At 43.9% G+C, this 20140-nt stretch overlaps 1 protein-coding gene across 1 annotated transcript in view; it reads left to right on the top strand.

Moving 5' to 3' along the window:
* muc (dihydrolipoamide S-acetyltransferase muc) overlaps positions 1 to 19485 on the top strand; it is a 37788-nt gene extending 18303 nt beyond the window's left edge. The window contains exons 7-12 of the mRNA XM_075689946.1: positions 723 to 863; positions 2316 to 2397; positions 8439 to 8519; positions 9468 to 9542; positions 10408 to 10472; positions 18994 to 19485. Of these exons, the coding sequence (XP_075546061.1) occupies positions 723 to 863; positions 2316 to 2397; positions 8439 to 8519; positions 9468 to 9542; positions 10408 to 10472; positions 18994 to 19123 (574 nt within the window). The 3' untranslated portion in view covers positions 19124 to 19485. The remainder of the gene's footprint in view (positions 1 to 722; positions 864 to 2315; positions 2398 to 8438; positions 8520 to 9467; positions 9543 to 10407; positions 10473 to 18993) is intronic.
* The last annotated feature ends 655 nt before the right edge of the window (positions 19486 to 20140 follow it).

Genomic DNA, 20140 nt, shown 5'->3' with positions numbered 1-20140 from the left:
TGCCACCTACCATTCCACATTTTGCAGCATAAATAGAGCTCAGTGCATTAGCAAATGCCCAGTTGCATTGCCAACAGTTGATCACACAGTAGCAGGGCAGAAGCAGTAATGATTTCGTATTCATGTGCTTTTGCTGAGGCAATGCACGGTGCTCCGCCAAAAGTGCCATCTCATTCTTCCGCAGCAAACTGCTCCGCAAAAAGCTTCTATACTGTACTAGTGTGCACAGGCTGCTCCTCATCATTTTACAGGCACCTATCATGAAGTAGAAATGGACAATAAGACAATGTAATGCCCTCTTTGATGAAAACAGCCTAAGTGGACATGTTCCACTTTTTTTTCCCCCGTGATGTGCTTGTCAGCTTTCAGATTTGACTTTTCGTGAATAATACTTGGTCAAGAATGCGCTCGTCATTTTTCTGACACAAAGTGATCCATTCTCTTATGTCTATAAAAGGATAGAGTGCAGAAGCTTTCCTAACAAATTGCTTCACTTTTCCAAGTTATCATGTCTTGCCTTCCTACACGTTGTCACAACCCTGTGACTTATAAACACACATTTGTTTGTTTTGATTTTTTTTTTTACAGTGCGCAGTGCCTGGCTAAAGATATGCAAAGTGTTTTGCAATGCCCCCATCAGGGCTATAGAGAAATAAATTAAGAGGTCTAAATTACTCGACATGCTGAGCGATGCAGCACATGTTTTGGTTTGTCCATTCCAGGCTTCGTGCAGAGTTCAACAAGATGATGGAGAAGGATGGCGTCAAGATCTCCGTGAACGACTTTGTGATCAAAGCAACTGCACTGGCATCCAAGAAAGTGCCAGCTGCCAACTCATCCTGGCAGGACACCTTCATCCGAGAGTGAGTTGTTTGCATCGCATGAGACATCTTTGCTAGTTCGTGACCCTCCTCCCCCTCTGTACTGCTGTAGTAGCTGCTTTGCATAGTATTTACTCACATTTCACCTGAAATGTGTATATTTCTTGCATGGTAAAACGCATGGTAAGGCACTAGGCCTTGCTGATACAGCACAGTCACCGACGGATGATTCGGACAGCTTCGAGCAAATTTCAGACATCTTACGGTGTGTTGCTCCAGAATTCTGATTCCTTGACATTCCATTTGCACAGCCATGTGCCGATTTGGCCACCGAGTTAAGCAGAAAAGCAATATTTTGATATGTTGCAGGCATGGTCACCGGTGCCTCTTCGAAACCAAAAGTAATTGCCCGCCTAATCACCTTGTTGATCTAACTCTGCCCAAACAATGGCCCATGCTAATCCAAGCCGCTGAGAAGGACTACATTCTCTGCATTTGTGGCTTGTTGCGCAAGTTCCACATGTCCACGTTTGTTCCTTTACAAGTTAAATTGCAGCACAGTCTACTCGATCCTTGCTGTCTTCGTTGAAGAGATCGGCTAGTGAGGGAACTGTAGGAAAATTACTGTTCCAAAGAAACCCATGATCATATGGCCATCCGAGTGCGGTCGGCTTCTGTTTAAGTTGGAGGGTATGGAGATTTGGTACATTTGGAGATGATGCTTTCATTTGTCTCCAGTGACAGCCATGACATTGGTGAAAATAAAGACTGACCACGTCGCATACAGCCATATGCACATGTGTGCAGGAATGCATTGACCAGCTTTTCAGGCCACTTGTCGAACAGAGGCTTATTTTCTGGCGAATTCAATGTTTCAGACTCCATTTATTTGGACCCAATGATCAGTTAGCGACTGTATTGCACGCTGTACCGTGCACATTTCCGAGCAATACGGTCGCCAACCAATAATCTGGAGTTCAAATTTATGAGGTCACACTGCACCTTACAGCGTCATGCTGCAGAAGGTCGTAGATTTTATTTTCAGCTGCGGCAACCGCATTCTGACGCATCCGAAATACAGAAGCAGTCATGTACTGTGGTTTCAGCACACGTCAAAGAACCCTAGGTGGTCAGAATTAATCTGGAGCCACACGGCGGCATCCATCATAGCCCATTGTGCAACTTCAGGACATTAAACCCCATAATAAAATTTATAATTTTGATGTTGTTCTCTTTCATTGTTCTTGTAGATGTTCGCTGACGTTCTTCGGTTGATAGTTATGGTCAAGTTAAGAAACACGTCTTGCCTAATTGCCTTATACAAATGCACATGTAATTTTTATATAATAACATTTAATCACTGTGAACTGCTGAACCAATATTATATGTTTCAATTTGATATTAATGACATTAAATAATCCCATGTAACGGGGTACAAGTTCACTTGTTAATGACAAATGGTCTCATTGATGAAAACCTGGCTCTTGTGTGCAGGTACAAGTCTGTAGATGTCAACATGGCAGTAAGCACTCCAGAAGGACTCATCACACCCATTGTTTTTGGAGCTGAGAAAAAGGTGACGTGCATTTCTTTTGCTACCTTATATTTCACTGTCTCCTTATTTTGATCTCTTCCACTCTTTTGCCTTGCACTGTTAAAATACTAATAATAATAATTTTGATAGGGAAACAGGCCACTGATCAGCGTCACAATATGGCATTTTGTAATTTGTATGGACCCCAAATTTTTTCAATTGGTTTTATACTTATAGTTGTTATAGGCACTTTCTCGTGTTTCCGTATTTTGTCACCGTTGTTATAAGTTGCTGACAGACTGTGATCATCATCATTGAATGTCACGTAAGACCCATGTCTTGACCCTGGCTATGACTCAGGCAAGCCTAGCTTTAGCAGTGCTTACGTGGACTGCATTGTCAGAGGATTGGATGGCCTCACATCATGCAAACATTGTCTGGAGAGTAGGAGTACTAGATAGTTCATCATGGCAAACTAAAAGGAAACATGCTTATGTATCAAGACCTATGAACAGTTTTCTGGTACTTGTGCGAGGAGGGCCCTTAGCTTAAGTCTACAGTGTGCCAAGACTCCAAGGTGTGTTTGCAGAAGGCCCAGGCTTAATAGTGTCAAAGTCAAAGTAGAGTACTGGTGCAGAGAATAGTGCAACTGCTCAAGATCGTTTGCGTTTTACTGTGCATACAGCTCTCGTTATCATGCTTGCTACATTGTATTAGGATAAAGCTGCAATTTTTGCTATACTATTCATTGATTACCTGTCATTACCATTAAAAAGGCTTTTACCTAACCACGTTGCATTGTGTCAAACAGCTTACGAGTACAGTTATACGTCTATATAACGAAGTCGGTAATATCGGCACTTTGTTTCATTATATCGAAATTTTGCTATATTGGAATTCTACCTTTTTGCAAATAAGTACAGTAGCCGATAGATTTTTCTTGCATGGAAGGCATGGAAGGGGCTGCAATACTTTCTGAATTATCGGGCAACCAGAAAAAGCAAATTTGAATGAGAAAAAATTAATTTTGTTTAATTTGAGAGTCTGCGATGAAAGTCGGTGAGAGTCAGTGCCCCCATGACCTAATCCTCAGCTTACCTTTTTTGTCCACTCATTCTGTCCTTATCGATTGTGCAACTGGTGTTCTTCAGCTTGAGCTGCCTCATCTTCCCGATACTCCATCTGATATAGTACCACCATACTTATGCTCGCGCCATCACATTCGCTTGCCACCTTAAGCTTCTGCATGCATTACTTTGATGTCTTCACGTGATATTCTTGATGGCAACTACATCTTGTCTCCAATTGTCAACCTTCTGTTAGCCAGCAGTGTTGCCCTTGCTCATACCATTGTTTCCATTGCTGACAATACAGTGGTCGTTCCCCTTCTTGAGGTCAGCCTGTTGACTCAGGTTATCCTGCAAGGCATGTCATTGGCCACCATTTCTGCTCTTGATCTCTAAAGATTACCGCTTTGGATGCAGATGTTATGCTGCCAACTTTGCTCCCAATCTGACCCAGGTGCAAGCTAAAGATCTCTACCGCGTCCTATTGCGACAGCTTTGATTTTGACGATCGCCCTCTGGGCTGAACATCTGTCGTGACTCATCCAACCAACACTGGTAATGCCAATTCTATACGCCAAAATCCATATTGCGTATCCCATTACGAACATGAAGTCATCCGGAGCAAGGTCGACAAAATGATTACAAGAGGTCAACAAAGTGATTACAATAGACGTCATCGAACTTTGATATAGGCCATAAGCCTCCCGTGTCATTCTCATGAAAGAGAACGGCAGCTGGCGTTTCTGCATTGATTATCGGCATTTGAAGAAAGTAACTCCTAAAGACGTTTAACCTTTGCCTTGCATCAATGACGCCCTCGACTGCCTTCATGGAACCAAATATTTTTTGTCCATCGACCTTTGGTCTGGCTATTGGCAGATTTCAGTTGATCCTATGGACCGCGAAAAAGCTGCCTTTATTACGCCAGCTAGCCTGTACCAATTCAAGGTCATGCCGTTTGGACCGTGTAATGCCCCAGAATCTTTTGAACATATGATGGACTCTCTGCTGCAGGGATAAAGTGTTCCATCTGTCTATGCTATTGAGACGATGTCATTGTCTATTCACCCACATTTGACAACCACCTCACCCATTCATGAGCCGTTCCTGCTGTCTTCCATGGAGCTGCTCTTTAGCTGAACTCTGCCAAGTGCAATTTCACGACACCAGATAACTATGCTCGGTCACCTTGTTGGTGCTGCCAGTGTTCAACCAGACCCTGAGAAGGTGCACGCAATGCAATGATTTCCCATGCTGTGCTCAGCCAAAGACATGCGAAGTATTGTAGGATTATGTTCTTACTTTCATCACCGTGTCCAGAACTTTGCAGGCATTGTCCGCGCTCTTGCTGAACTCTTGAAGAAGGATGTTCCCTTTCTGTGGGGTCCCGAACAAGCAGCTTCGTTTTCTGCCCTGATCCGTTTACTGCACACCTCAAACAAAGTGTGACGGAGGCAAGGTGTAGTCGAAGAGTATACTGTAGAACCTTGTTGATATGTTCCCATTATGCAAGTTTGTCCAGTGCTAACGTTCGCAATCAAGAACACAAGAAATGAGACAATAGAGTTATGCTAATTTTTTACTGGTTCAAACGTTCTTGGAAAACACAATTTTTCAGCACCAGCATTCAGTATGTCATGAAACTGCAATCGTATGGTACATTTTCCAGCCGCTAAGTCCCATGTAAACAAGAATGCGCAGGTCGCGCGCGATCGAGAACAGTAAATAGCTGCCCACCGTAGCAGCTTCACTGCAATACTTTCCCGCCTGTCTCACGTGAAAACGCCGGCACGCACACTGTTTCTCATTTTGGTACCTACCAGCAAATCTTCTCCGGGGTCATCTCACGATGCATTCACAGCTGTCACCACCAATCCTATTGCGATAAGCAAGACTTCGCCTATCTGTTTCACAGTGCGAGTGCCATCGGAAACGTAGCACACGCTTTTAATAAGCGACAACTGAAACGCGCCGCCGTTTCCTGCTGCAGACTGCGAATGTATACGTTTTCCGGCCGCTGGATCCCATGTGAACAAGAAAGGGCACAAAGTGTGCACGATCGAGAGCAGTATATAGCCGCCCATTTCACGTGAAAACAACAGCGCGCAGTTTCTTATTCCGGTACCAGCTAATTTCCACCCGGATCGTTGCACACCGCATTCACAGCTATCACCACCAAACTTATTTTGGTAAGCATCTTCACCTATCTGTTTTACAGCGCATGGTGTGTAGTGCCATTGGTAGCGTACCGCACGCTTTTAGTAGACGATAATCCAAATGCGCCGCCTTTCCCTGCTGCAGGCGGCGCGATGTGAAAATCACGTTTCGCTTCTGCAGCATCCTGCGTCACCCACCAGCTCGATTTCGTATCGGTTTCCCGTCGCCCCCTTAAAACAACACGCAATACAAAAACAACAAAACCCATCTTGGGCGCCGGAACACCGCCAGCTCGACACACGTCGGTGTCTCGTGCCACAAGGATTCGCGCGACGCTTGGAATTATGTAGATGTCAACAGCAGTTGAGTCTGTCAAATTTGTTTAGTTGCTTTAGATTGTGCATTTTCCCCATTAGTACGCTGTTTCTCATGGTTTTTTCTAAAACATATGAACGATATTCTGCTGTATTTACAGAACATTTAAAAAGAAATGTTGGGCTAGAGAAGCTGGCTGGTCTGTCCCACGCACAAGCATCTTCGTCATCGTCACTCTGTCTAGCATCATGTTCATCCATGTACGGATCACTCCGTAACATTACAATTTAATGCAGTGTCGACAATATCTTCACATCAGCGGTACAAAGCTAAGCCAGCCACGCTTTACGTCCACTTCACCCCTATGGCTGATGCTCACATTGGGACGATACTATCATGAAAAGCACCAGCAGCGGGCAGCAAATGCTTCGTCTTCCTCTAGCCTTAACGTCACTCTGAAACTCAAGATCATACATAACCTCCTGCACTAATGCCATGCCATCTCGGGATGCGCACTATTTGTGCATGCGGCGGATTACTTCTAAAACAGGGCGCACAGGTGGGCCGTGCATGAGCTTCGCCATGCGCAGCCATGGCTCTTCTAGATAAAAAAGACATACAACTGTCCCCCCCTTCCCCCCCCCCCACGTACACTTGATCATGTTACCGAAAGCTCGCTCCCCTCTCGCTTCCCCTTGCTCGCGCACGAAGACAGTGCTTATCAAGCCACTATCCTTCTCAGCTCACCCTCCTACACTTTCATTTGCGCCCAAAGCATACAGCACACTGGGCACGAGCACACAGTGTACAGGGTGCGAAAGGATCTTATCCCACTTGGACTTTATACTGAACATGAGACTGCTCTGCTTTGGCGGTCAGTCTTGATCACAGGGTGCACGATTTGAGAGGTGCATTCGCAAGCAGCCGCTTGTAATTCAACTATTTGGCCATCTGGGTCCACAGAAGTTTCCATTTATTGTCTTGGTATTTCTCTGTGGTGGAAGTGGAACTTTGTTGTACTGAAATCATCTGTAAACACACTTTGTTATATTAAGGTTCTAAATACGTGGTGTTCTATGGACAAGAAGTTACAAAAACTTAAATACTTCATTAAATCAAGAATTTCGTTATATGGAGGTTTAGCTGTTTATCGGCCAGTGCCACAGAACTAATTCTTGGATATTACCACTCTGTAGTTATCTTTGGTTAACTTTTGACAGAAGTTAATCGGCATACAAGCAAAAATGACTGTGTAGCCAAAAATCTGTTTAGATTTATGGCGGTCTTGTTTTTCTTAGGCACTGATAAAAGGTGTGTTTTCCCAATAAATCTTTTTTTTTTTTCCTAGACAGTGCATAATACTTCTCATCACATTTGTACTTAACTCTTAGTTCTCATTGTGGTAGATTTTGTTCACTTTCACTTGACGGGACCATGAGGTTTTGTAAGGTTGATGTTGATTTCAGATGTATCAAACTCGAAGTAGATTGCCTAATAATTTGGAATATAAATTATGGCTATTTGAAATATCTTGTATAGTTTTCCGAGATAGTCAAAAGCAAGAACTTGCAGATTTGCTTCTCTGAAGCTGTGTCGAATGGGCAATAGTTTTTCTACCTTATTTTTTACTCAAAAATGTTGCAAGTCACTCAAGCTGCGGAATAGCCTTTGATACCTCTGATATACTGATCGCAACACTAACCCTGAAAGCCCACACTGCCCGACCGCGTGAGAGTGTGGGGGGCCTCATGTGTGTCAAAGTGCTTGTTGCATGTTTTTATTACGAATAAGGTAGATATGGAAGCAGTGTGGAAGTAAACTAGCCTGTATGGATACGCACTGCGCCATTATCAGTGCATCTGTACTGTGAATCGCACATTAACGTGGCCTGTATGTCCATTAACAATGCTTCGTTTGATGGTCCCGCTAGGATAAGTGCATTTGCGGGAGCAAGGAGCAGCACTTAGTATATTTGAATGTTTCGGCAAATAGGAGTTTGATTTATGCATACAACAGCACTAAACCTTTGCCTGGGATTTCCAAGGGAATGTTACGATTGTTCGACAGAGACAATAATTTGACATACCTGACATCAACTCTATTAATCCAGAATTTCACACCTGTTTGATTTCTTTTGAACGTCGATAAAACTTGACCCTGAAACAGGTTATTCCCTTTCGTAGAAGCACGGCTTTACCTGCCCAGTTGCTTCTGACTGTTGCCCATTGTTTAGCTTCACAAAAGTTGGTAAAATGCGTCTGGCTTGACTGGCCTTACTATAAGCCTGTATTACTTTAGTTGCCTATGTAAATCTGGCTGATAGTTCACATATCTTAGTTAACTTCCAGAAAAACTAATCAGATCAGCAGGAAGCTATGTTAATGAAAGTTTCAGGATAGTTTAGAACGTGCGTCAGGTTAGGACCAGGTATCATTAGGCTAGTTTTTGCATTCTTGCAATATGAAAAATTCAAGCTTGAAAGCAAGGAAACCCTCATTCACAAAAAGCGTCTCAAATGTTCATTTGTGGCAAATCATTTTTCAGGGGCTTGCACAAATCTGTCAAGAAACGAAGGCTTTGGCTGCAAAGGCGCGGGAGAAGACGTTGCAGCCTCATGAGTTTCAGGTAATCTTGGTGATCCACCTAACTCTGCAAATTGTGAAGTGATGAGTACTTACCCTTTTCTATGTTTTGGGCAGGCTTGGCTGCATTTTTATGTTCAACAAATTTAGAGTTCACCCTGCCCATTAATCAGTTGATCTTTCGTGGCAGCACTACATAATGTTGGATAATTATTCAGAAGAAAGTTCTGCTGGGACGTGGCTGTTTAATCTGTGGCTGGCCAACGTGACATTGCAGATGAGTGTGACAAGCACAGCCAGTATACAACAAAGGAAAGGTGTGCCTATGTAGACTTTAAACTCTTGCGATCAATTTCATTTTATGCTCCCACAGTTGCATGCCAGTATTGCAGCAAGCAACATGGTCGGAGGTTTTATTATTGTTGGAGCACAGCTGGTGCATGTATTGAATATGCACAAGCAAGGCATTGCAGTTGTAAAATTTCATTAAATCACATTTCTGTTATTTTGTGATGTTCCTAATGCTGGTAAGTTCGAAAATTCAAAAGATGTTGCTTTTTTTTGGGTTGGTATTAGTGAGCATAGAGATGCATGGAAAGGGATCAGATTATGCATCTTTGGCAAAGTAAAAAATAAACCTACTGTTTCTGTATATGCCCATAGCATGCACGTACTTGCAAGTAATGTTACATTCTTTTTAAAAGTCAATGCGGCTTGTCTGTTGAATTTCCTTTTGTATTCAGCACTCTAACCATGCTGCAAACTACACAAGTTTATATCAGAGCACTAAGGTTAGACCAAGTTGTAACGATGCTGTGAAATCAGGTTTAGTTAAAGATTGCTGTTCATGGTACTTCAAATCAAAGGAAAGAGAGCTGGCCAAGGGACATTATAAAGTAATTTATAATGCACACTTTAAAGTCGTGGCGCTGTCACCAAAGTACCACCTGCCACGTCAGAGTTGAACAGGCTGCTGTTTGGTCTGTTGCAGGGAGGCACCATTACTGTGTCGAACCTGGGAATGTTTGGCGTCAAGAACTTCTCAGCCATCATCAATCCCCCTCAGGTTTGCCATTTTCTGCTTTGCAACTAAAGGAGAACTTCATTACACTATCGGCATGAAATAAAAAGTCCTCTGCGATCATGTTCTGGTTACTGAAGGCACAGTCTGCTGTACAGTTGAGCCTTGACATTATGAATTGTCGGATATTTACAAGTCAGTCTAACATTTGTTTGGTCATGCTTTAATTTGATGGAGTGCATTATCCTGCTGTAACAAAATCTGATATGGTATCGATTATAGCAGCAAAGCAAATCGTAGTTTGCACATGCCTCAAAAGATCTATATTCTGGTAGCAAAAATGTCAAACACAGTTGGTGACTTTTCAGACTCCCCCCTCCCTGCGGCATTGCTACCTGCCACTAGCACCAACATATATATTGGAAATAAAGAAAATTTCAGATGCCGCACGCGCAATGCCACGAATGTGGCAGCCCTGAAGAAACTTACCACCATGTCGACTAGGCACAAAACCTCAACTTTGGTTGTCAGCTACTTAAGAAGCGGCGCTGGTTAGACCTAAAGGCCTAAGCAGCCTGGGCATGCTGGCTGAAATCAACTACATATAGTAGTACAACCTACGAGTGCAAGTTCAATGTTGAATAGTTGTTCTTAAAGAAATTACTTTTTGTTGTTGTTGATGATGCTGTAATTTCCAACTATGTCTAGGCTGCGAAGAAAAAGAAATTTGTGGCACTATTGATCTCCTAACTCTTGCTCGCATGTATACATCAACTTCCGGTGTTTGAATGTGCACTGTTTTCTAATTCTGCAATTAAATGGCATGATTGTTCTGAATGAGCAAATGCAGTCTTCAAATCAGTTGGCATTGCTTAATACCTTGCCATGCGTTTCTCTTACCTCCGTGCAGGCTTGCATATTAGCAGTTGGCGCCACAGAAGATGCCCTTATACCAGACGAAGAAAGCAGTACAGGGTATGTTCACTTCTTTGCTATCCTACTGTGGCATGTGATGCGCTCCTGTGTGGTTCCAGTTAGCAGGTTTTATTACAAGCTTCACCACGCCATCACAGCAGCAAGGGCTACCTTTAGTGGCAGTTTTAGTGGAACAAATGGCAACTGTGGCTGAAGATGCATGGTTTGTCAAGCGTAAACAGTCACTGTTATCTTTCTTTGTTTCTCACACAGCTCTGTGTAATGAAGAGAAGTAAGCCTCTAGAAATGTGCCGTAGCATTTGTGTCAGTAACAGAGGCAGGAGTCACTAATAAAATATGCAGCATGCCTAGCTGTGGCACCCAACTTGAGATTACCTCCCAAATGAGAGAGAGAGAGAGATGCAAATGAGAGGAAGGCAGGGAGGTTAACCAGACTTAAAACGTCCGGTTTGCTACCCTGCACTAGGGGAAGGGAAAAGGGAAGTAAAGACGGAAAGAAGAGCGTGACAAAAATAGAAGCATGAGAAAAAAAATATGAAAAGGGACAAAATTGGGTCATTATAGTCTTTCTAATAGGCCACTGTCACGTAGAAAAGTCAACGGAGCCTTGACCGACTTTTGCTGCGTAGACAGTTCACGTCGGCATTCCAAAACTGACTGTTCTGAAAGTGGCCTGTTGTCAACGCGTGCCAACGCGGTCGCTAGTGACAGCCGGTGCGCGCTGTATCGAGGACAGTGGCAAAGCACGTGTTCGATAGTCTCTTCGCCGCCGCAGTGTCTGCAAGCCGCGCTGTCGTCCATACCGACTCGGAAAGCGAAGGATCTTGTGTAGGCGACACCAAGCCACAGTCGGCTAAGTACTGCTGTTTCGAGTCAAGAGAGTCCAGATGGGGGTCGAAGTCGAAGGGATGGGTCCAGTCGGTGTAGACGTGTATGCTTTAAGCTGGGTGTGTTCCATAAAGTTTTGATGTCTTCATTTGAAAGCACACGAATTTTCGTTGCAGCGTCTGTTCTTGAGAATGGAATGGAGTCTTGCAAGCCCTCGTCGTGTGCAGATCGTGCTGCTGCGTCGGCATGTTCATTGCCCATTATGCCACAGTGGCTTGGAATCCACTGCAACGTGATGTCGTGTCCTTGCTCGACGAGGTGGTGAAGCAGCAGTCTGATTTCTAGAACTAGTTGTTCGTGGGGTCCTCGGCGTAAGGCAGAAACCAAACAATGAAGAGCAGTCTTGGAGTCAGCGAACACGCTCCATTTCTTGGGTAGTTCTTCAGAAATTACACGAAGTGCACAACGAATAGCAGCAAGCTCCGCGGCAGTCGATTCCCAAATGAGGACGTTGGTGACAACATGCCAGCTACCAGCAATATGGAAACGGCAGAAACCACATACTATGAGCACTGTGAATTTTGTGTATAGAGAAGCTCTTAGCAGCATTGCCATACACTCATGATTGAGGTATGCCTAGAGCCCTACCTGAATAGCCATATCACTGCACTAATGTCACAGTTGGCCAAGCTGAATGAACAATGGCCACAGCCTATGCACTCACTCAAGCCCCTGCTCTAAGTATTGGTGCTTTTTTATTTTTTATTTATATTTATTTAGTCATACTGTTGGCCCGGAGGCCGTAACAGGGGTAGGGTACAGCACAAAAAATGAAAAACATAATGTACGTTATACACAGTGCACGCAAATTATACATAAAACACTCTTTTTGAGCATACATTCATAAAAAGAACCAGAAAACTAGTAACAGCACAAATACAAAAGCAATATGCAGGGACAATAAACACAATCTGTGTTAATCTAACATAATGTACATAATTTTGTTTAGGACATGATTTGCCTCAGATTGTTTTCAAATTGCGTTACGCTATCACATTGAATAATGGCTATTGGTAGTCTGTTCCACACGTTTATTGTTCTGGGGAAGAAAGAATTGGCGTATGCATTAATGTGCAGTTGAGATATCCGGAAATTATGTTCATGTGTACCTCTTGAGGTTCTGCCTTGTTTTGGTGTTAAATAGGGAGTAGTATTTATGTTGAAATGCCCTTTCCAAAGTAAAAAAAGAAACTTAAGTCTGGCTACATGGCGTCGTTCGGCTAAGGAGGGTAAGTTAAGTAATTGCAGCATTTCTGTAACAGAATCAGTTTGCGAGTAACGAGACAGAATAAATCGAGCAGCTCTTCGTTGGACTCTTTCAATCATGTTTATCAATCCTGTTTCATAAGGGTCCCAAACAATGCTGGCGTATTCCAGTGTGGGTCTTACCAGATATAGGTAGGCAGTTAATTTAGCGTCTTTCGAAGCAAGCTTGAGCTTCCTACGCAAAAACCAGAGTTTCATTTCTGCTGACGAACAAATGTTTTTAACGTGCTCCTTCCAACTCAGATTCTTGGAGATAGTTACGCCTAAATACTTGAGGCTATCAACTGCGGCAAGTGTAAATGAACCCAGGGTGTAGTTAAAGTCAACAACATGTTTTGTCTTGTTTGTGACACGAAATACAAAAGTTTTATTTCTGTTAATTTTCATTTTTGAAATTTCACACCAATGTTCAACCACCTGCAGAGCTTCGTTAAGAATTTTCGAATCGCCCTGGTTGTTTATCTGTTTATAAAGGAGGCAATCATCTGCGAAAAGTCGCACCCTTATGTCTTTGTTAATACATTGCGCAATATCGTTAACATAAACAAGAAATAAGACTGGACCCAACACAGACCCCTGTGGAACACCCGATGTGACATCTCATAATTCTGATTTGGAGCCATTAATTTCTACGTACTGAGTTCTGCCTGTTAGGTATGTACGAATCCATTGTGTTACGTTGTAGTTTATGCCAAGATGAACCAACTTATCAATGAGTTCTGAATGAGGGACTCTGTCGAAGGCTTTGGACATGTCAAGACAAATACAGTCAATTTGCCCCTTGTTATCCAAAGCCCTCGCAAAATCATCAATTGTTTCAACCAGTTGCGTCACTGTCGAAAGGTTTCGCCTAAAACCATGCTGATTGGAATATAAAAGCTTTTTGTCTTCCAGGTAGGTGTATATTGATTTTGATATTACATGCTCAAGAAGTTTACAGCATACACAAGATAAGGAAATGGGGCGGTAATTTTCAATTTTTTGCTGGTCTCCTGAGATTTGAAAACTGGAACAACCTTGGCCACTAACCAGTTATTTGGGACGCGTTTTTGTTGAAGTGACGCTTTAAAAATGATCGTAAGATAGTGTCCAACCCATTCCGCATATTTACGTAAAAAAGCATTTGGTATATCATCGGGACCATTAGATTTTTTTTGTTAATGTTTAGCAGGAGGGAAACGACGCCTTTGTACGTTACGTTTACGTCCGGCATTTCTGAAGAACGATGATCAGACATCTGATATTGCGACGCATCATCACCAGACTGCGGGGAAAAAACAGACTGAAAAAACGTGTTATAATGTGATGCTATCGTTCCGTGATCGTGCAGAACCGAACCGTTTATGATAATGCTATGTGGGTTATTTTCGGGCTGTGATAAGTGACGCCAAAAACGGTGTGGGGAGGAGACCATAAAGTTGCACAAGGTTTCGGTGTAATACCTTTCTTTGGCTGTGTAAAGCTTAGTTCGTAACTGCCGTGATAATAGAGCTATTTTCTCGTGGTTCCTTTTTCTCTTCAGTCTTTGGCGGGCGATCTGTCTCTTTAAATGAATTATTTCTCTGGTTACCCATGGATTTTGTTTCTTTTGTCTTTGTTTTCGCAACGGTACAAATGTTGAGATACAATGCGAGACAATATCTTTAAACCGCAGCCACAAGTCATTGACGTCACTTTCCGCTCTGAAACTGTCCAACGTAAATGATAAGTAGTCGATAATGCTCGTGTCATCGGCTCTGTCATACTGGCGAACAAATGTGGTTTTTTGTTTAAATCGGGCTGAAGTAAGATCGGTTTTAAGTTCAACAGAAATAAGTTTGTGGTCAGATAGTCCACTTTGAATTAGTACTTTGTAATTATCCAGACACGCATCAAGAAAAACTAAGTCAAGTGTAGACTGCGCTGATCCTGCTATACGTGTGTTTTCACGAACAACCTGTGTCAAATCATGATTGAAGGCGATATCAAGAAGAACTTCACAGGAAGCCCGCTCTTTCGCATCAATTGTCAAATTATTCCAGTCAATACCCCCGAGGTTAAAATCACCCGCGAGAATCAGCTTACATTTCGAGGGTTTAAGTCCCTCCAAGTGGCGTTGTAAATCTTCTAAATATGATACGTGCGCGCTTGGTGGCCTGTACAACGCTCCAATAATAAATGACGAATTTTCAAAGTTTATTTGACACCAAACACTCTCGTGATTCGGAATGCCTTGCATCTGTACGCACTGAATCTTTTCTTTCACTATGATGGCTACACCTCCTCCTCGCGATTCTCGATCATTGCGAAATATTTTGTAGCCGGGGGGTATAATTTCATGATCTTTTATTTCGGGACGGAGCCATGTTTCACTAATAGTGACAATATGTGGATCGTAGCTAGCCAGTAAGTATTCTAGATCAGTAATTTTATTCGTAAGGCTCCTAGCATTGAAGTTAATTAATCGAAAATCAGAACACTTTAGGCTCACATGGCTTCATTCTGAGCCTTCGGCCGGCGGAGGGTTATTTCGGCGTATTCGTACTCGGCGGTTCTTAGAGTAATCCCAGGCAAACACGTCGCTGTTTATTGTTAACTTGTCATAATTAAGGTGGACTCGTTCACCATCATCACGTTCCTGTTTTGCCGAATTCCAGAGCAGCTTGCGTTTTGCCAGTGTTTCCTTGGAAAAGTCATCGCCAATCGAAATGCCGCTTCCTTTAAGTTTCTTGCAGTTTTGGTACAGTTTTGATTTTTCTCTGCAGTCATAAAGTCGCAAGATCACTGGTCAAGGGTGCTTACTATTTTTCTTGCCAATTCTGTGAATTCTTTCTACCGTAGTCAACGTCACACCAAGTTTTTCTTCAAAAACTTCACTTAGAACTTTTGTGTTAAGGTCATCAGCGGTTTCTTTTTCGCTTTCTTTGATTCCAAAGACCACGAGGTTGTTTCGCCGGCTTCTGTCCTCTAAATTTGTCAACCTCTCTTGTTGCTTCACGACGGTCTCGTTTAGTTCTTTAACACTTTTTGTTAACTTAACTATGCTATTTGCTTGATCTCTAACAATTTGAATGCTCTTTTCTACACACTCGAGCCGCTTTCCGAGGCTATCTAGATCCTTTTGAATTGCTTTTTGCCCATCGCAAAGTTCCTTCAACAAAACTTTAGTGTCAGGCCTGGGATTTAGCTCTACATCACCCGACAACAAGAGGCACATAGATGCAAATTCGGAAAAAAGCACACTCGGGCACGGCAGCACTACAACAAAACGGTTGTCGTTTCTGTAACCAAATTTGGTATAGTAACTGACCTGCTCGAGGAACAAAAATCGCTGGTTAGACGGCATGGCGGTTGCGGTGCTGCCGTGCCCACTGAAGCCGACTCCCAAAGGTGCCAGCTTTATAGGCTTGTCCCAGGCAGCAGTCGTCGTTCCATGGCATCCGGGTTTGAGGCTGTCCAACGTTCCAACGCTGATACCGGCCGCGTCAGCAGCCGATCCGACGATGCACGTGTCCAGGGCTTGCGCTTGACACGATGTGCAAAGCAGCAGTACCTGCTCGAGGAACAAAAATCGCTGGTTAGACGGCATGGCGGTTGCAGTGCTGCCGTGCCCACTGAAGCCGACTCCCAAAGGTGCCAGCTTTATAGGCTTGTCCCAGACAGCAGTCGTCGTTCCATGGCATCCGGGTTTGAGGCTGTCCAACGTCCCAACGCTGATACCGGCCGCGTCAGCAACCGATCCGACGATGCACATGTCCGGGGCTTGCACTTGACACGATGCGCAAAGCAGCAGTACCTGCTCGAGGAACAAAAATCGCTGGTTAGACAGCATGGCGGTTGCGGTGCTGCCGTGCCCACTGAAGCCGACTCCCAAAGGTGCCAGCTTTATAGGCTTGTCCCAGACAGCAGTCGTCGTTCCATGGCATCCGGGTTTGAGGCTGTCCAATGTTCCAACGCTGATACCGGCCGCGTCAGCAGCCGATCCGACGATGCACATGTCCGGGGCTTGCGCTTGACACGATGCACAAAGCAGCAGTACCTGCTCGAGGAACAAAAATCGCTGGTTAGACAGCATGGCGGTTGCGGTGCTGCCGTGCCCACCAAAAGCGTCAAATGGCTCAACAGAGTGCGGCTCGACAGAGTTAACATTGGCTGCGACGCCATCGCACGAGCAAGCCTCGACGGAGCAGGGCGGGCGAAACAAAACACCAGTGCGTCAGGCGTTGCGTGAGGGGAGAGGACATCGCTGGGGCGTTGCGTCACCCTCGCTTTCAGAAGCCTGTGTCATCAGCATGTTCCTTGTCCACGTAAGCTCTCGCCTGCGTTCTGACTGCACCTCGATAAAGCCAAATCAAGACGCGCTCGCTTGCCCGTGAAGAGTTCCTAACTCGAAAGACTGCTCAGTAGCAATCAATTAGACATTAATGCTTCCACATTCACAACTCATAAGACGTGCTTAGGTGTCCTCGGGTCTTTTTCCCCCAAAGTTCACATTTGATTCCCTTCAGCGCTGCCTTTCTGCAGCTATCATTACCAGGCACTTCATCACTATTTCCCGATAGTCTTGAGTCATACAACTGCTCCCTCAGCAGATTTCTGTAAGCACTAATTTAGTTGTGCATAAAACTGTGTGCTCTTGCACCGCGCAAAAGCTGTTGGCTCAGACGTACAGTTGGCGTCATAAAAATCGCCAAGACACTTAGAAATGTGTGATTGCCTTCATGTAATTCTCATCTTGCACTGAAACCAGTTGTTCATTACTATGGCTATGATATGTTTTTTTAAAATTTGGCAGGTTATGCACTGTAAAGGCTATGAATGTCTCTGTATTGCAGAAAATCGTGTTCAAGCCTAACCTAATCTTACTGCACTTATAACAATGCCATTTACCCAACATTAGCTGTGATAAACATGATTTAGCTATAAACAGATAAGCAAGAAGTCTTTCTGCATTGCTTTCTAATATGGCTGCATGTTATGGAAATTAAGTGTCATATTTCAACAGTTCATAAATTCTAAGAGTTCTCTTTAATGAGTGACCCCAGTTGTGGCTTCACTTCGGGATATGTCGGAACAATGTACCTACTGAAGGCAAGCTTGCTGTATACAAGTCCTGTGATGATATTTCAGTTGTGTGACGGTGCCTTATGCTCCATAGTAGAATTACTACTCCAATGCTGCCGTGCATTTCGAATATAGTAGTAGTATCTTCATTCATCTAATTTCCTCTCAGATAAGTGTGAACGTGCCTCCGGCCAGAAGATGCCAAAGTGCTGTCGATGCACATAGTGATTCTGAGTGCATGAACATTGCAAATAAGACTGTAAAATAAAACGTTTAGGACTTGTTGGATTTCTAGCTTGTTTGAAATATTTTTGGTGGTGGTGGTAAAGAAATTTATGATTACGATACTCCCTAATGCGAAATTTGAGCGAAGCTCTATGCGTGTTTTCATTTCACGATATATTGAGGCTTTGAGAAAGACATGTAGCAGAGTTGACAGTCGTTGAAAATATGATTCGTCGGTCAAGCGCGTCGGCTCTTTTACGTGACACATCGAAGGTTTCAATGTAATCGCTGGTGCTGCTTGGCTTCGAGAAAGTACTACACAATTTGCGTCGCGCAAACAATCAGATTACAAAAGAATCACAAAGTGTGACAATTGAAACAAGCACGAGAGAGAGCTGATGTGAGCAGACAGTAGTAGTACGAAATGAACGGTCCGGCTGAGACCAGATAGGAGTATGTATCGGGCATGTCCGCATGAAGCCAGTTTCCTGTGCGCACGTCACTGAAGGGGCAGCTCTCATTGTTCTCCACCGTTCGCAGCTCTCATCTTTCATCTGCCACTCCACGTTCGCTCGGCTACACCGCTGCAGCAGCCGACACTCGCCGCAGGAACAGGCCATTAAGAGCTGCGCTCTAAGAAAGGCACCCAGAAGTTCACAGTGGCATCCAAAAAGCCGGATTCTTCCCCTTCTTCAGTTATCAACCATAAAAATAGTTCCCAACTTTTTCCTTGTCCTGTATTTTGAATAATAATGGTGCGGGCAAAATTGAAAAATGAATGGGAATGATCAAGATGAAGGGCACAAGAGAGCCATCTGAGTAAAAAGCTTACTCATGGAATAAAACACGACAGGCAAACATTGATGTGTAACGCCCCAAACGCACAATTACTCAGGAGTGCGATGTCATGCTGCTACGAATCTGGTTACTAAAGGTGACGTGGACTCTTATTTAAGTGTACAAGCTATAATTATGCTGGTCACACGAACTGGAGCCTGGAAACCAAGTACAGGCCTTAGCCCTAAATTGATGTTTGATTTTGTGAGTATAGTACACGTTTTTCTGTTGTTTGATGTGCCAACTAAAATAAGTCCCATGTGTCTGACATGTTCTCTTTCTCTCTCCCTGTCTCCCTTAGGTACAGGACGGCCAAGGTGATGTCAGTGACTCTGAGCTGTGATCATCGTGTAGTCGATGGCGCCGTTGGTGCACAGTGGCTCCAGCACTTCAAGCATCTACTCGAGAGGCCACACCTGATGTTGCTCTGAGCAAACATAATTCAAATGTGACATTTCTTCTGTGTAATTTATGCCACGTAGGTAGAAGAAACGTTGACGTCCTGCGACATGAGCATCTCTCTCCCACCATCCTTCCCTCGTCATCTACGGGCCCAGCTGAAACAGTGGAGCTATCAGCTGCGCAGGTGTCCGAAAACCCAGAGATTACGTTGCAGAGACTTAAAGAAATTTTGTTCAAATCCGGCAGCGGCAGAAAACACCCAAGAACTACGAGGAAACATCAGCAATGGAGCGATGAGGCCGTTGTCTTCTGTATGGAGACAGTGTGCGTGTAGGAAGGTGTTGATGCTAGTAATGATAGAGTTATTAAAAGAGAATTCTGTGAAACGGCACTGTTCTCCATGTATTAATCTCTGCAGGTCCATCAGCCTCAGTTTGCACGATGTTGGTGTTGGGCCTATCCACATAATGGAAGGATGACAGCACGATCATTGTTGCCCTAGGCACAATGGGCTTACTCAACCAGCAAGCTTTTTCATGCATTTGGTCATGCTAACTGCATATGCCATAGGGGTGAAGTTTTGATTCTGGGAGCTTGAGAACTGAATGCACAACCAGGGACCGTATTCTTGGACAGTCGCTTTTGGGGGTGCTTTCACTTTAGTGAGGTTTCATGCGAATAGCGGTGGATGCATTGACATCTATGAGTGACAGTATTTGAGTCCCAGTACTCGGAACACTGGCAGTTAGATGCCAACACATCCGGCGCTAGTCACTCAAAAGTGAAAGTATCCCCGAAGTCGTCTTCTGAGAATACTGCTTCTCCTTTCTTATGTAATTCATTTTCAATCGCTACGATCACCTTCACCTGCATCTGTGCTCATGCAAGCAAATTATTGTAGTGAGACTTGTGGCACTCAAGATCCGAAATGCAAATTACAGCTTACACGTCATGGCTGTTGCCTAGCAGGCATGTGGAATCCTCGGGCTGATACAGCAAAACTCGGTCATGTGCCACTTTATTGGGTTAACTGTATTGGCGATACA

Source organism: Dermacentor variabilis, chromosome 4 (assembly GCF_050947875.1).
Source record: "Dermacentor variabilis isolate Ectoservices chromosome 4, ASM5094787v1, whole genome shotgun sequence".
NCBI lineage: Eukaryota > Metazoa > Arthropoda > Arachnida > Ixodida > Ixodidae > Dermacentor > Dermacentor variabilis.
This window is presented reverse-complemented; position numbering and strand designations above follow the sequence as displayed.